Consider the following 17,878-nt stretch of genomic DNA (forward strand, 5'->3'; position numbering starts at 1 on the left):
TGTCCTTATGATATACGTAAAGTCCTGGAATTGCTTGTGGTCTCCCTTCTTTCACAGCCTGGTGGTGGATGACAACTGCAGGCTCTTCTCGCCCTTCTGCTAGGCATAAGTAATTTAAAGTGAACAGTACTTTAGATAAACGATTGGTCACATCTAGGTCATTGCCTTGCTTCTGCTTTGCGAGATACTCTTTCAGCGTCCGATGAGCCCGTTCCACAATGGCTTGGCCAGTAGGAGAGTGAGGAATCCCGGTAGTATGTTTGACTCCCCACTTTTGCAGAAACCTAGCAACTCGTCGTCCCGCATAAGCTGGACCATTGTCAGTTTTGATTTCTGCAGGCACTCCCATCACTGAAAAGCAAACAGTCAAATGTCTCTCAACGTGCAGAGCTCTTTCCCCAGTTTGTGCTGTGGCCCAAATGAATTTGGAGTAGGTGTCAATAGTGACATGAACATATTTCAACCTTCCAAACTCTGGGATGTGTGTTACATCCATTTGCCACAGTTCCAGGGCTTTCATTCCTCGAGGATTTGTGCCTAGGCCAAGACCTGGCCCGTGATGACTGCATTGAGGGCAGGCACGCACAATCCCCTGTGCATCGTTCATAGATATTTGAAATTGACGACGCAAAGCTCTAGCATTCTGATGGAAGTTCTCGTGGCTGTTGCGAGCTCTGACAAATTTGCTTTCAGGAGGGACATGGGCAACGCAACTGACTGCAGCATCTGCCCGTGCATTGCCTTCTCCCAAACCATTGTTGCACTGATGACTACGAATGTGCATCACGCAAAAGGCATGCTGACGCTGTTTGAGTATGCTCCTCAGTCGCAGAAATAGTTCTCCGAGGCGCTGATTCTGAGTGGTCTTAATGAGTGCATCTTCAATTCTTTGTACCACTCCAACCACATACAAAGAATCTGACACCACATTAAGAGGTTCCTTGTTCCAGGTTTGCAAAGCCCAACACACTGCTCCCAGCTCCATGGTCTGCAAGCTGTCTCCGGCTTCACTGTGGATTAAATGCTGCTTCCATTCTCCTTGCTGTTTCCACACACACACAGCTCTTTGTGTCTTTCGGCCGGCATCCGTATAAACTGTTCTGCCGTCCACAGGTGTCATGGAACACAAAGGCTTCTCCAGCCACTGATGGTGTGCAATCAGAGTCCACATGGGACCCTTTGGCTGTCGGTTGTGAACCACACCTGTAAAACCCAACAATGCTTCTTGCAGCTCCACAGAATGTCTCAGTTTCCAGTCCAGATCTTCATTTCTGATCGGAACACTGATATCTGCCGGTTCTTCCCCATCAATCTCTAAAATCCTATCTCTCCCTTTCCTGATGAGCGCAGCAAGGGCTTCTGTTCTTGTCATAACACGACTCTTCGGCTGCACCGGCAAGAACACCCATTCAATCACCCCAGCTGTCGATTTTAACCCAGACTGGTGTTCCCCCTTTTTCTTTTGCCATTGAAAGATGATGGCAAACGGACAGGCATCTGCGTTGGAGAGGAACAGTGACAATGGCAGGTGTTCTATGCGGCGAATGCTCCAACCCCGTTGCAGCTTCTCTGATACCTTGACTAAGGCTCGTTGCTGTTCAGGGGTACATTGTCGAAGGCTACTGGCATCATTACCGTGTAGCCATGGTAGAAACGGTTGCAAGTCCTCATTGGTGATTCCTACAATGGGACGAACCCATTGCAGGTCTCCAAAAAGTCTCTGAGCATCATATAACGTTGAAATGTTGGTATGTAAAGTAATTTTCTGTGGCCGGACTTGTGCACTCGTGATCAGCCACCCTAAGTACTTCCACGGGGCTGATCGCTGTATCTTTTCCGGGGCCACAGTCAGACCACGATGTTTTAATTGCGTGATCAACCAGTCCAAGTCCTCTGTGGGCAGAGGCTCCTTAGTAGCAACAAGGATGTCATCGACGTAGTGATAAATCATTGCATTGGAAAAACGCTGACGAATCGGCTGCAAAGCCCAATTGACGAATATCTGGCACATGGTAGGCGAGGTACGACTTCCCTGAGGAAGAGTTACCCATTCATACCGTTGTGCTGGCGCTGCTCTGTTAATAGATGGCACAGTGAAGGCAAAGCGCTGAGTATCTTGAGGGTGGAGTGGGATCGTGAAAAAACAATCCTTCAAATCGATGATCACAATGTCCCACCCTTGCGGAATCATGGTCGGTGCTGGCAAGCCTGGTTGCAAAGCACCCATCGCTTGCATCTGCTCATTAACCTTACGAAGGTCATGTAGCAGTCTCCATTTCCCTGATTTTTTAGGGATGACAAAAATCGGTGTGTTCCATGGACTCACTGAGGGTCGAATGTGACCTGCTTCTAATTGTTCCTGCACCAATTGCTTGGTAATTCGCAGCCTCTTCTCTGTCATTGGCCACTGCTCAACCCACACAGGGGTATCCGTCAACCAGGTGATTTTTAAAATGGGTGGCTGCTCTGCAGTGGCCACTAAGGAAAATGCCGGTCAGTAGTCAAAACCATCCCTATTTGGGAAAGCACATCTCTACCTAGGAGTCCTAGAATCTCTTGATGCATTGGCACAACATATAGATGCGCCACAACCACTTGTCCATCTTCAAAGATGATCCGAATAGGATCTGCACTTATTGAGGGAACAGTCAGGCCTCCTACACCCACAACGCGGGTATAGGGGGATGTCAAAGGCCAATGAGAAGGCCAATGTAATTTGTTAATTAAAGATATGTCTGCGCCGGTGTCTGGAAGTGGTTCGATGCCGATAATTTCATCGCCTCGTTGCAGTTTCACTGCAATCCGTGGCCGCTCGTGTAAATCCACTGTAAGGAAAACACTGTGTCCCATAGAGCCAAAGCTCTCAGCTCCGCCTTCGACTTCCGCAGGCTGCTTTTGGGACTGACGACGTGACAGGATGTTCTCAAAGGGGATGATCTGAGCAATCTTGCTCCCCTTTGGGATTGTCACAGGAGGCTGCAGGGCATAAACCATTACTTTTAACTGTCCAGTGTAATTAGCATTGATGACTCCTGGCACCACCATAATACCCTGTTTGCTCGTGGAGGCTCCTCCTAATATCAAACCTCCAGCTGAGGAAACTGTATTATAGATGGGTTCAGAGACATCAGTCGGGATCAGAGTGACTTCCTTATCTTGCAAGGTGACTTCTTCTGCTGCTGTTATGTCCACACCAACACTTCTCCACGCAGCAGGTCTGGTCTGTCTCAATGAGTCTTTTTTGGGGTCTGGTGGGTTGAGGCATTGATTTGTGTCTTGGCGCGCTGCCTCGGCGCGCTGGTCGTGAAGTTTCCCTGTTTCCTGCAGATCTCTGTGGCATGGGTGTCCACATTGCAGTGTTGACACCAAACAGGCTTTTGGCAGGTCCGCCTGAAATGACCCATTTCACCACAGCGGTTGCACTGGGTCTTTGCCGCTGATTTTTTGTTATTAAAACGGTTGAAGGGCTTTCCCGTCAATGCAGCTGCGATAACATGTCCCTGTTGCTGCATTGCATTTTGCATTGCCGCTGTGAAAGCGGCTGTTTGGTTGGACTGTTCTGCTCTCGCTGCTCTCACCAACATTTCGTCCACGCCACAGCCTTGAGGGAGGGAGGCCAGGATGGTTTTCATGCGTGCGCTGGCGTTCTCAAATGCCAGAGAACGAAACAGGTGGTCTCGCACCTCGTCAGGCAAATCTGGGGCATCCCTCAATGCCGTAGAAAGACGATCTATAAATTGAGCAAACGATTCGGTGGCTCCCTGTTTGACGTTGGCATAGGATGGAGGCTTCTTTTTGTCTGGCACCAACAGCAAAGCTCTGTAGGCTAGTGACTGGGAGAGTTGATGGATTTCGATGGGAAAAGTCAGCTGTACATTCGTCGTGGCATAGGCTCCTTGGCCCGTCAGCATGTCCGGCTGAATCCCATAAAATGGATCTCCCACTATTTGATGCCTGTTGGCTTCCTCGGTTGCCAGGCGTCTCCACTCTCTTTCAAAAATGAGAAACTGAGATGGCGTGAGCAGAAGTGCTGCAATGTTAGAACTGTCAGCAGGGCACAAGAGATCAGCAGTGAAGATGTATTGTATAATACTTTTGGAAGCTTCCGCACGAATTCCATACTGACTAACTGTCTGCTTTGCAGATTGCAGTACTTTCCATTCATGCGGTTGCCATCTGGCAACGTTCTGCTCAATCACCACAGGGCACGCTATAACATTGGCTGCGTCAAAGTCCTTATCGAGGATGGCATGTTTTTTAACTTCAGCCCAGCGGTTCAGCAGCGGATCAGTTTGGTTGGCAGGCAGCACCATCTGCTGGGCATTGGATGGCAACGCCTGCTGGCTCTGTAATGATGACAGAGGTTGTATGGTACATGGTTTCTGCGGGAATGTTTTGGATAATTCAAATGTCCTTTGCTCCAGCTGACTTTGCCGGTTAGAGAGCTTAGCAAGCTCTGCTATAATTTGCTGCAGCTCCGTTGACCTCTGCGGCTTTTCCGGCGTTTGCGTCGCACAGCTGTTATCCGATTCCAAAGCTTCCTCCTCCGAGTCAGATTCTGGCAGAGGACAGTGAGACGCTCGTGGATGGGTGGCGGGTCCCACTGATGCAGGCTGTGGGGGCGCAGGGATCTCAGGTTGAATCGAACTCGCGTTGTCCGATCCGGTCATGGGCGCCGCCATGTTCTCTGTTTTTGTTTTTGTCATGTGGGCAGCTGACGTCAGCTCCTGTTCCGGTGGGGAGGGGTTTGGCTCCGCTCCGCCAGTGGCACCGCCTCCGAGTCCGCCTCCTTGCTGCGTCACTTGTGCCCGCCCTGCGCCGCTGCCGGTCCCGCCTGCCTCCTCTTTCGCCACGCCCCTCGGGTCTGGCGGCTGGCTCGTCTCCTCCCCCACGCCTTTCTCGCCGAACCGCGGCAAGGACACTTCCGGCCTCTCGCTCGGTCTCTCAACCGCATGGCTGGCTACGTCTACCACGTCACGGAGGGAGGAACAGAGGGGGGCCGCATTCCCTTTCACCGGATGCGTGGAATTAATTCCGAAAAATCTCGCAACTCTGGATACTTTTTTCCGCTCTTCCACTTGGGAAGGAACGGTCTCCGGTTCAGGAGAGCAAGGGGACGTTCTCTCCAATGCGGAAATCGCGGCTTGGGCAGCTCTGCACTCCGCGGCAAAGGTTTGTAGCGTATTTATAATTTTCTTCCACGTGACGCCTAACTCCGAACAGAGTTTTGCGTCCTTTCCCTGTGAAACTACCGAGTCCCACAGTAAATCTCCGATCTCCTTCCATTCTGTCTCGCTAAACAAAAGCGAGGGCTGCTGTAACTTGCCTTTCTTTTTAGCCCATTGGGCCAGCTGATTTATATCAGAATCTCTGATCTTTTCGCCCCGTTTCGAGACAATGGACGCTAATAGCTGCATGGCAGCTATATAGTCGCGTTCCGTGAGTGAATCCATCCGCGCCGCTGCTCTTACCTTCTTTCCACTGACAGCAGGTGGCACTGTCGCCTTCTATTCAATCCAATCAGCCGACGCTCCCCAGCCTGCCTCGGAATTCCGGACCGTAGATCGCAAGTGACACACACACGTCCAAAATCAAGCGAGGACTTCCAGCATTTAAGCTAAATCATACACAGCATTAAAGCCAAATAATCCACAGCATTGAAGCCAAATATCACACAGCATCGAAGCCTATATTTCATTAAAATCCAGGGCTCTGTCTCTAAGTTTCGGGCGCCACTGTTGTTGAACCCTGGAAAGACTGGGGACTAGAGTAACGTGAGACCAAACCAGTATGGTTTCCAGCACGAACTCCGCTTTATTCCGCGAGATGGCCGGTTAAGTACAGAGCAGATAGTTTACAGTAGCAGGTGCATTGTGATAGGCAGTGGACATACAGAAGTATGTAAGCAATCTAGGATTAAGGTGGCTACGGAGATCTAGTGCCATTACCTCCATGCTGCGAGTGGCCATACCTTAACACATACCTAGTAGGAGATAAGGTTATCTGCTACTACGTACTCGGAACGTTCCGCGGCCTACTAGGCCCAGGCCTGAGGCCTAGTTTGGCCTAGTCTGGAATAGCTCAAATGGTATCTGTGAGCATATCATGCCCACGATACCTGAGAAACTCGGCCACAAAACCTTACAAGCAATTATTAAAAGCAAGCTAGGTTGTATTGACTGCAGTCAAAAGCAAGTATCAGGCTTTTCATTCCAGGCATGCAGCAGGTGACAACAGTATGATTTCTGCACTGCAGCCAGCTGTAGGACCGTAGTTTCTCTCAGAGAGATGTATGCGCTTTCAAAGTAGTCATTCGTTCCTAAAATTCACTCATTCTCTTTCTAAATTTTTCCTTTATTTTCTTTGTTTTCTGCTCCATAAACAATATTTTGCTGAAACAATTCTGAAACAAAGATTTGTGGGCCTTTCCAATTCAAGTAGGAAAATGGTGAACCAAAATCATGACACAGCTTTGAGAACTAATTTTTTTACTGTAGCCTGCTTATTTTTTCCTCTATTTTATTCTGTTTTGAGTTCCCACTTATACACCCATGGCTATATTTGTCAGTAGAAGTAATACAAGAATGCTAAAAGAAAGATAGGGTTGAAATCTAGTCTAACATCATCATGCCTTTTATTTATTTTCTTCTAAGAGTATGTATTCATTGGTTCAGTTTATGAAGTCTGCCAATTCGACTTTGCACAGAGCTAGCAAATTTACTGGTTGATTCATTTTAGTGAATCTTGCAAGCTTGCATGGGGCAAAGAAAGCTGAGTAAACGTTCCCAAATCATAGACAAGCCATGACACTCAGGCGGTCTTCTGTTTGTGGCCTTGGTGATTAAACAATAACATTCTGAGAAAGCCAGAAAGTCAGTAAGGGCGTCATATGAGCTGAAACACAGGGTATTTTACTGGCACATCTATTGTAAGACTAAACCTGCAGATACTTTAATTGTTTCTAACATAGAAAGATAAAACATTTAGCCTGATAGGCAGCACAATGTAATCAAGAAGAATTGACAGATTTCAAAGTAACTAAGAAAGTCTTTTTACAAATTAAAGGCTTCAGAAATTGATGGGTTTAGAATTTTTGTTTAGAACATTAAAACGTTGTGCCTTACATGCTTTAACTTCCTTTGCATGTTTATGAGCAATTTGTGTCACAATGCTTTCAATTTTAAGCTGCTCTTTTACTGATACATTTCATATGCTTTATGGTACATACGAAATCTTGCCTTCTGCAAGAATTCCATTGAATTTTACAAGTATATTCATTGAATATGGTTTAAAATGTAAAGAAGCTTGAGGAATATACCAAAGGTACAGCTTGTCAGTAAGATACTTCTAAACTACAGGGTAGAGGCCACCCCATTTAGAAAAGCCTCTCAGTCTGCTGAAGTGTTCCTGAATCATAGATTGTCAGATAAGACATTTCAAATGTTTGTAGTAATCATGACTGAAACTTTAAAAAGGAGACTGGTCAGTGCTACATATACTATGTTCTAGAGATCTTGCATGATCTTCACAAGTTCTCCACTATGACTTTGAAAATATGACACTTGATTTTTGCCCAAAATACTATAGAGAAGTTAGCAATCGTTATGGTTTAAAGGTTGTTTTCCAAACCTCGGTATGTGTTTGTGCAGGATTTTGTTTCAGATTGCAGGCTGCTATTGTAAATAATGTAAATAATATAAATATTGCAAAGTTATTAATCACCATTTATTGCAAATGCCACAAAATCCCATGGTGAAAACTGGATACTTCAAAAGATGCAGAAGTTTCTGCATCTTTTGATGCTGAAAGTATGCTGCCGGCAATTTGTGTATGTTCATCAGACTGTTCAAACTTTTGGTCTCAAATGGTCTCAAGTTCTATCAGACCAGAAAACACAGCTTAGACAGCAAAGAACAACATTTGGTGCATCTTACAGGTGTATCGTATGTAACATACTTTCGTATTATACATATGATAGTAAATGCTTGCTTTGTTTCCATCTTTTTTTAGGATTTGCCATGGGATAGTAAAAAATCTAGACATAATTTTGATTGCAAGTTAAAAAACCTGCACAATTCTTTTTTTACTCTTAACTTCCTTTTTCTTTTTTGTACACTTGTGGGTTGTGTTATTCTAGTAAACGCCAATAAGGTATTTTGAACATTCCTCAAGTTAATTGGTGGAATTTTTATTAGCTCATGTCTTAAAAGTCAGTTTTAAATATTAGAATGTATATGTTTTACATGTCTGAGATCCCTGAATCTATTGTTGTCCATCTCCAAGCATGTTCTTCATGTGGCTTTCGACAATTACTGGAGGAATAGTGGTGCTGTGTGTCTCTCTGAAGATCTTTCTCCCCTATTTCTGGGAAGATCTGATCTACTTCTTGAGGCGGAAGAGGTCAAAGGCAACAGTAAAAAAGTGGACCAAAAATGGAATTCACTCCATAATTGACCTTTTCATGCTGGCAGTGGAAAAAAGACCCCACAAGCCATTCCTTATCTATGAAGGGGTGGTGTCCACTTATCAGGATGTGGACAGGAGGAGTAACAGGGTAGCACAGGCCTTCCTACACTATGGGAATCTGAAAAAAGGTGACACTGTGGCCCTGCTGATGGAGAATGGACCTGACTTCATCCACGTCTGGTTCGGGCTGGCCAAGCTGGGCTTCATCGTGGCCTTTCTCAACACCAATATCCATTCAAGATCTCTGCTGCACTGCATTGATACATGTGCAGCAAAAGCACTGGTCGTAGGAGAAGGTAAGTTCTGTGTTGTGTTTCATTTACTGCTCACTTTCCACTGTTTCCTGCTTTTATCAAAAGTAGAAAATCAGAGCCCTTTAAAGCTGCAAGCTTTTTATATATACACACATTTAAAAGGAAGGAAGAAATGGAGGGGGAAAAGTAAGCAAGAGATAGTGTTGTCTAAAAGGAAAGAATAGAGATAATGTTCAAATTTCAAGGGTATAAGCCCCATGCAAATAATTAGCAGAATAAAAACTTAAACCTGAAGTTCTCCAAGTACTGGACAAGGTACCAGGAGCAATAAATATGCATCAGCAATAAAAGAGCCTTGGGAGATATTTCAGCATAATTTCATTTCTATTTCTATTTATTGATTTATGTGGCTTATATAAAACTTCACTGTCTACAAGAAGACGTAGATCCCCTTTGTAGTCATGATTTCCTTCAGCTCATATTACCTACATAAAAATTTATGTTACTTTATAACTACTTTAAAGTAGTGATGCCAAGATAGTTTAGCTTAGAGCAAAGTTTACAGCACAACGAGCTGCAGTTTTGTCTCTCTTCATGGCACGTTATGCAAGACTAGGCAATTTACTCAACTTCCTGCTCCTGTTTTTCCATCTTTTATACAGGTTGGCAATACTTCCATAATTCCATGTGAACCTGTGAGGGTTTGTTATTTGGTGTGTGAACCAAGTTTCAAAACAAATGTGATTAAATTAAATCCTATGTACTAGCATCACCAACTAAGTTCATGGTCCTTTATCAATTACAATTAAAGCCACATGAAAAATATAGGGAAATTAAACATCATGATGATTTTTTCACTGTCCAGTATGCAGGTTAGCCCTCCTCTGGCTGCAGTATGTTTATACAGTGGTATGATGAATAATTTCAGAGCTGGTAATCAGGTCTGTAGTTGTACTTATTTTAGTAATTAGCATGGATTTGGTTTGTTTGTTTGTTTGTTTTTCAACTTGGCAGATTGTCTGGAATCAATAGAGGAAGAATTCATTTTGAATCTCTTGGAAAATAATGTTGCTGTCTGGCTGATGAGCACCAGTCCTCCTTCCCAGCATGTTCACACTCTACCAGACAAACTAGACAAGGTGCCTGATAGTCCTGTTCCATCTCATCTTAGAGCTGTCACTGACACAAGAAACGCAGCTCTGTATATCTTCACTTCGGGAAGTACAGGTGAGGATATATACTAACAAAGTACATCTCAACCTCTGCAAATTAAGGCAGTATAAATTTAGCAACAAGACACAAAAGGACAGAACTTTGAGTTTCTAAGGCAGAACAAGGAGGAATTAATTTATATAGAAGCACAGTACACTTTAAACCATTTTTTGCCACGGCATAACGAGGGGGAAATTTCATTTACTGAACTTCTGTGTAGATACTCCATGGCTGAAATTAATTTCATGAATATAAAGCAAATAAAATCAGTCTCCAAGAATTGCTCAGAAAGGAAGAATGGTGCAACCTCTGCTTTTGATTCTGAAATGAGTTATTCTGAGTTATTTTTAGAGTGGCAGAAATGGGGAAATCTATCCACTAGTCAATCCAAACAACTTTGCTCTATTTCTATTGCAAATAGAAGCTGAGAGACACCATGGCTCTTCAGAAGTTTTCCCATTCTCTCCTTCTGGCAAGGGAAATCTCTATGGAGAGTTGGCCTCCACATGCCTATGAAGGGAATGGACTTTGTCACCTAGACAAAAGAGACATGGCATGGGGGGTGGGGACTACATTATCTATAAGGTCCCTTACAACTCTAACCACTCTATAATTCTATGATTGAATAGCTTTACGGGCAGAAAGAGGGAAGGAGCTGAGAGACTAAGGAGATATAAAACAGTGAAGGACAGGACAAACGCTCTGAAGAGACAATTCTTCCTGTACATTTGCAACATAATTCTACTTACAGCAAAATTATTAATGCCTGCAGTATGTTTATTGTTATTTGCTCTTTCCCTCTCACAGGTTTTCCAAAAGCTGCTATCATCACTCATCTAAGAACTCTGGCTGCCTCCTTGGTATTTGCTCAGTGTGGTGCAGTTTCTCAGGATATTATGTATGTCACTCTTCCCTTGTACCACATCAGTGCTTCCCTTCTTGGCATCAGTGGATGCATTCAATTAGGTAACATTTGCCTTCTAGTGAAGTTTCATTGACTTGACAAGGCTATAATATGTTAGTATCAGTCGAATAACTGCTTGGTAACTCAAATATGTTTACCAAAATACCTTTGTAATTTTAACATTTTTATCATCTCTCCCACTTGTGGGCAATATCTAAGGTATATGCATAGTTTTTGAAGCTTAGAGCAGACACTAACTGTTGTATAAATCCGATAGAAAATGATTTAAGGTCTGTGCATTGTTAGCACCACTGCACATGTTCTATAGGTTTAACCTGAAATCATATTTGTACCCTATGCCAAAAGTCTGTAAAGGCATTCACACAGGCATCTGAGGCTTGATTTTTACTGTTAGAAGATGAAAATACATTGTGGAAGCCCAGCCTTCAGAATAAGATTGACTAAATATGTTGCAGAGCTTTTTCAGTCTCTTATTTGAGTAAGACCTACAGAGTTAGATTCATCATATTAAAGTGAAAATAAACCCTGCCTTCTAAATGTGAAAATGAGAGTTATTTGTAGAGAGCTGAGAACCAGATATTTCTCAGGCATGTCCTTCTTTTCTGTCCTTAGAGTCTTGCCCAAGTATTGGGTTTTGGCATGCTAAGTAGATAACTGGAGTGTTTCAAAAGACATTTCAGTGTTTTGTGTATTGAGGAAAAAGGCAGGCAAGCATTCTGGCTTACCGTAGCTGATGACAAGTCTGCTTCTGCCTAACAGAAACAAAAAGGGGATGGGAAAATGAGTGTATGAAGAGGTGTGAGGCTATTAATTGTCTTGGAAAAGAAAATACAGGGTAACAGCTTTCCTAGGTGTTCAGATAGAGACTTGGGAGTCTGGGATTTGAATGACAAAACTTTGAGGAGTATGAGGTGGAAGAGCTCTGAGAGGTTTCAAGAGCAAGAAGGAACAGGCAAGCTGGGAACAAGTGGACTAGAAGGGATTCAAAACTTGAAAGGTCCTGGGAAGATTCACACAGGACAAACAGGACTTGGGCAAAAAGGAATTTTTGAAAGGATAGAAACAGGGAAATTTGTAAAATCTTGACTGAAAACACTTAGGAAGGGATGAGGAGGCAGATATGAGAGGTGTAGAATGAGGTGGCTTTTGGAATGGAAAGCTCTGAAGGAACATCAGGGTCACAGAAACAAAAAAAGTGTTGATTCTAAGTTGTCAAGTAACAGAAAAAGGGAGATGAAACAGAAACATCAAAGACTCACCCCATTTGCTTTCCACCACTTGTCACACAAATAGAGAAACTGTCAGCTACCATTTCCCTCATTTCAAGATCTTTTTTCAGAGTTAAACCAGTTCGTGATCTTGACAGAAATAGAATGTTTAGGCAGAGACCTATTCCTAACAATGGGAGATTATGAAAAGATTTGCTTCTTTTGCTTCTTCTACTCTAAGTTTATTGCTCCTACTCAGAAAAAGAAGCAAGGCTTAATTGTGCTAGTCACATTTAACAGACAGATCCTGTTGGAAATAGCTTACAATTTATTTAATTAGCTGAATTTTTCAGTAATCAAATTAAGAGAATGACAATATTTTGTTGTTGTTGTTACAATAGTGGTAGAAGACAAGGGGTTTATTTTAAAGGTTATTTTGAAATTTCTTGTCTGTTTTCGTCACATAGGAGCAACCTGTGTTTTGAAGAAGAAATTTTCTGCGAGACAGTTTTGGAATGACTGTAGGAAGTACAATGTTACCATGTTTTTATACATAGGAGAACTCTGCCGCTACCTCTGCAATCAGCCCTGTGTAAGTTCTGTTTCCAAATGTAGTTTTAAGATATAGCAAATCTGAAAGTCAGATAGATTCACCCCTTTCTGAGTAGTACAGTATTTCCAATATTTGATAGTTTTTTCCAGTGTATACAGAATTTAGGTCTTGTGTTCCTTACTGTAACCAGTGGCAATCAAGTTTATATCAGCAAATGAAGTGGTGACAAAGGAACAACCCTGTCAGGATAGGACACTTATATCCTGACACTCACAAAAGTGCCTCTGCAAAGCCAAGCTTGTTGGCTCTTCATCTGAGTGACCAGAAAGTTGCAGGTTATTCAGGAAAAGGTATAAGCTGTAAAAGCTTAATCATACTTGGTGACTAAACAAGAGTCCGAACCAGATTAAATGATTAATCAATTTCAGTGCTCTGTTCCAAAGCAGTTACTTATCAAGAGAGGCCTATTATGTTCTGCATTTAATTGATGATATTTAATTTTTAACTTTGAAACTGATGAATGAGTTTTTATTGTTTAAATCTTTTCTTAGAGGTCTTCCAAAAGTATGTTCTGTTCCATGCCTGTATATATGATGACAGATATACCTGCATAAAGTGAAAGTATTAATAGTGTGGTGCAAAATCTTGGTCCCCCCTGGGATAACAGTATTGAAGTTCATGATAGCTAAATCATGACCAGGTTTAGACCAAAGTCAAATTTCAGCAAACAGTGACAAGTCTGAAAAAACTTATTAGGCTGCAACTCTCATTTCTCAATGACAGTGGGAAAGCTTGGTTAGTTTTTTAAATTTTATTCTTGGAAGTTAGGATATTGCTGAAGGGAGGTAACAAGAAGTATTCCTACCTACCTCAGAAAACATCATGTTCAGGGACAAAGTTCAAATTATATCCAATGGCATTGATCAGAGATTGATACAAGGACTAGGAACAAGGGAACATCTGAAATAATTCTCCGGCTGGTTTGAACAGAATCTTATTATTGAGTGGTCTGGATGTAGGATAGGGATCAAAGACAAAAAGTATTAAAGGGTAGAAGACAGGACAGCTGTTGGCCAGAATTCAAGCCTGTACAAACATTATATCAGCAGTCCATGGACCAAAAAACCACAAAGGAATAATTAGCTAGGCCAAACCAGTTGTGTAAAGGTTTCTCCTGCAGGAAAAAACAACAGAGAACTTTCTTTTCTTGACTCAATAACAAAAATTAACAGAGAAGAAATAGATGGAACTGGTAAGACAGAAAAACAGAGTGATGATCTAGATAGGTTGAGGAAAGTGATGTTGCTAACAGAAGTGGATCAGGTACATCAGGAGTTCTGTCAAGATCACATATCTTACTAGACTATGACCACATATAACTAGATATTATATACATATATAACATGTATCCTCCATATACAACCTCTACTGTACCACACATGTTCCTCTACAATGAAAAAAATCCATGCAGGCTAATAGGTCTGGTGTGGTTCAGGACTAGGGCTGAACATGAGGGACCTGTTGGAGTATGCTCTACACCATACACAGGGTGTCTGTCCTTCCCTCCTTTCCCTGAGCTTGCCCAGGTCTCATAAATTGAGAAAGAACATGGATTTGGACACTACGAGGCACTCGGGGATTTCTTGATATGGACAGAAACTCTGTGACTAATTACTCTACTGAAAGCTTACCAGAAGTAAATATTAAGCCCATAGAAGGTAACAAAATAATGAGAAAGTATGTCAAAGAATTTTTTTAAGGGGACCATGTAACTTTTAAATAAAGACCTTTAAAATTCAAGGCAGTTCAGGGAAATGCTGCAGACTGTTGTACCAGGCATGAACCAAGGTAAAAATAAGTTTCTCCTGTTGCTTGTAATCTCTCAAACCTTTGAGTTTTACTTCAAGCCTTACACTATCACAAAATGTATTGGGGAAAAAAGCAAAACCCGCCATTTCACCCTGAAGGAAAAGTGTTGAAAAAGGGACAACATTACACATGAAGAAAGTCCCTCAGTCAGCCTCCCAGCTGGTTTATAATTGGGTTGGGTTACATACCTGTGATCAAAACATTTATTCTTTCAGATTTACCATTAAAATTGCAAAAGAAGACACATCTGATTAGGCAGAAGCAGGAATATCAAACTCCTGTTTGACTCCTGTGTTTAACAAGTGAGGTTTAGTCTGCATTACGGTTGATCCTATCATGGCAAATAACTAACCAGCCATAAAATGCAGTTCTGGATCAAACAAAGTTTTCTGTTTATATATAGTTCACGAAACAATTCTGAAAATTTAAAACAACATTTTTAAAAGTCAAAAATTTGAAACTCTGCTAAAATGTTTCAGCGTAATTACAAGGCAAAGTTCCATCTCTAAATCACCTTAATATTATTTAGAAATCAAACATAATTTTACAGTTTTAAAGATTAGAATAACACCACAATAAAATCAAAATGCATTTGTTTGGTTTGAAGAAATCGTCCCTCTTGACCAGAAATAAGTTTATTTTTTGCTGACATTCAGCCATAACAGTAACTTAATTGCTCTATCCTAACTACACCTCCAAAAAAGTGAGGGCTTCTGAGTCTTGAGTACAGACCTATAGATTGGGTGCTGAGCAATCTCCTCCCATGCAGAAAGGACTTATGTACGTAAACTTCTGAATAGTTTACCACAATAATTACATCACTGACATGTAACAATAACACATTAGCAACTGCAGATTTTATTATCATTTTTTGATGAATGTGGATTTAGGACTAAAATTGAGCCTAATCATATGAGATATTTTAACCAGCTTTCAGTTATTGTGCTTTTTCAGGTTCCATAAGGAACATGACAGATATGCAAAATTTTCTAAGTGTCATTACAAAAAGAATTGACCATTGTGTATCACAAGTGTTTTCTAAGGCACAATTTTATTGATACAGGAAAAGTTCTCTTTGGTGGGAAAGGATCTTCCATTCTATGGGAAATGTTGCTTCCTGAAAAACTATTTATTTACAGCTAAAATCTTTTAAACTTTGTAATATACATCCTAGTTATAGATTTCGTAAGTGAAAATTCAAAAATTACAGGAATAAAGTTTTCACCCTGCAAAACCCCCTCAACCTCAGACCAAGATTTCTTATGCTTTTCTTTTTGATTTATAAAAAAATACTATTGTGTGAAGTATTTTAGTCAAGACGGCAGTTCATAAATGAAAATTGTTCTGTTAGAAAGTATAAGATAATATTTAGGTATTTAGACCCACTTTTCTCAGCTACAGAATGTTTCATTTTGTCTATTCACAGAAAGAGGAGGACAGAGTTCATAAAGTACGCATTGCTCTTGGAAATGGCATCAGACCTTCTGTATGGAAAGAATTTCTGATGAGGTTTGGCCCAATTAAAATATATGAATTCTATGGGTCCACAGAAGGAAGCCTTGTTTTCCTGAACTACACTAATAAAATAGGAGCTGTGGGCCGTGCTGGCATCTTCTCAAAGGTAAGGGTTATCAAATCAAGAAAGCAATCAACCAATTAACCATACAATAACAAAAGGAAAAATTAAAAGGTATGGGAAAGGCAGGAATTACAAAGAATAGGAAGGAAGAAACTGTTTCCTTCTTTCCAGATGCAATAAAATTTGATTCATGAAAACAGAAACCTTATTCTTAGCCCCTTCCTTGGCTCTATTCTCTGTACATATATTTTGAAGCCACAATAAATATACACAATTAGTACAGAGAAGCCTGTGTACCCAACTTTTTCCCCAGAATATGCTAAAAAAAACCCCAGACTGACTGTGTAGAAGTGACTGTGGATACAGGAATGATTATGATGATTTTTGTTGAAGTGTACTTATCATCCTGAAAACCCACATATATTAAATGATGAGGCCAAAAACTAGTTTTGATTTGACTTTTGGTATGAATCAGGAGATAGATATTCCAAAGCAAACTTACACAAATTTGCTCTTTGGCTGCATCTCCACTCACTAAAACTAGTGTCACACTTTCTTTGAAACAAGATTAACAAAACAAAAAATTTCAAAATTCTCAGCAAATAAAGGAGAAAAATATTAATCTCAAAATATCTAAGCTATACATTTACGTATACAACCACTGTTGAAACTCTCAGTGTTTCTACCATAAAAATGCCCTTACAGTCAAATAATTTTCCAATATGTACAGTTTCTGTGAATCATGAATGTCATGTTACAGTGAAACTATTGTGAACTATTCACTACTGTGAATAGTGAAACTATTCAAACAGTTCTAAAGAATCAGATCAGTTAAGATCAAGAACAGATTAATGACTTCCAAGTGATTCCTACTTTTAATCTAAAATGCCAAAAATACTTTGGCCAACCATGATAACAACTTTGTAAGACTTCCAATCTCCTAGCAATCTTAACCATGTGGATGGATGAGGCAGAAAAGACTAATTAAGCCATTAAATTGTAAGTTTCCACTTGTATCTATCTGGAGTAATTTTTGAGATGCCTGTAAATTTATTTTGGATTTTTATTTTTGTCAGAGAATCATCTTGATTTGCATTCCAGTGTTATTACGTCTCTACTTAGAAATGGATCGTAGTTTTAAGGCAGAATTGACAATTTGATCAAATGCACTTTGTCTTTCTTATAAAAGATTTGAATCTGACCATATTCAGGGCATTTAGCTTCTTTTTATCAATGAAGAAGATGAACACTTATCTGTATATGTATACTTAGTGTTGCTTATCATAATATAAACACTTTCTGACAATTGCATCTTAGAACACTGTCAGTTTATTTCAGGCTATAGGGACTATTCAAAAGTCAGTAGGGACTATTCATTAATTCAAAACAATTTTTATCAAAGTTAGAAAGTGAGTAAGAAATAGGTGTTTTTAAGTATGCATATGTATTGGTTTGGTGTTTTTTTTTTTTAGTTTCTACATTCTTTTGAGTTGTTGAAATATGATGTCTGGAAACAAGAAGTTATAAAAGATGAAAATGGAAGGTGCAAGAAAGCACCCATAGGTAAGGAAAAATATTAACTACCTATTAACTAACTGATCACTCCATTTAGATGAAGATATTTCTGTGAGCAACAGATATTTGACATACAACTAGAACTTGAAAATGACACTGGAAAATAGATCCAAACAGTGATATGTTGCTAATATATGCAGCAATATATTCAACTATTTATTAAATAATCCAAACAAAAAAATTTACAATCCTATAAGAACATTAGTAATATTCAGGGCCCATAATATTTCTATTCTC

At 40.8% G+C, this 17,878-nt stretch overlaps 1 protein-coding gene across 4 annotated transcripts in view; it reads left to right on the top strand.

The window, feature by feature from the left end:
- LOC134563901 (long-chain fatty acid transport protein 6-like) overlaps positions 1–17,878 on the top strand; it is a 45,100-nt gene that overhangs the window by 19,731 nt on the left and 7,491 nt on the right. For all 4 annotated transcript variants that reach the window (XM_063422318.1, XM_063422317.1, XM_063422316.1 and 1 more), the window contains 6 exons: positions 8,284–8,762; positions 9,735–9,947; positions 10,740–10,898; positions 12,533–12,657; positions 15,914–16,108; positions 17,539–17,629. In XM_063422318.1, coding sequence (XP_063278388.1) covers positions 8,284–8,762; positions 9,735–9,947; positions 10,740–10,898; positions 12,533–12,657; positions 15,914–16,108; positions 17,539–17,629 — 1,262 coding nt within the window. The remainder of the gene's footprint in view (positions 1–8,283; positions 8,763–9,734; positions 9,948–10,739; positions 10,899–12,532; positions 12,658–15,913; positions 16,109–17,538; positions 17,630–17,878) is intronic.

This window comes from Prinia subflava, chromosome Z, assembly GCF_021018805.1.
Source record: "Prinia subflava isolate CZ2003 ecotype Zambia chromosome Z, Cam_Psub_1.2, whole genome shotgun sequence".
NCBI classification, from domain to species: domain Eukaryota; kingdom Metazoa; phylum Chordata; class Aves; order Passeriformes; family Cisticolidae; genus Prinia; species Prinia subflava.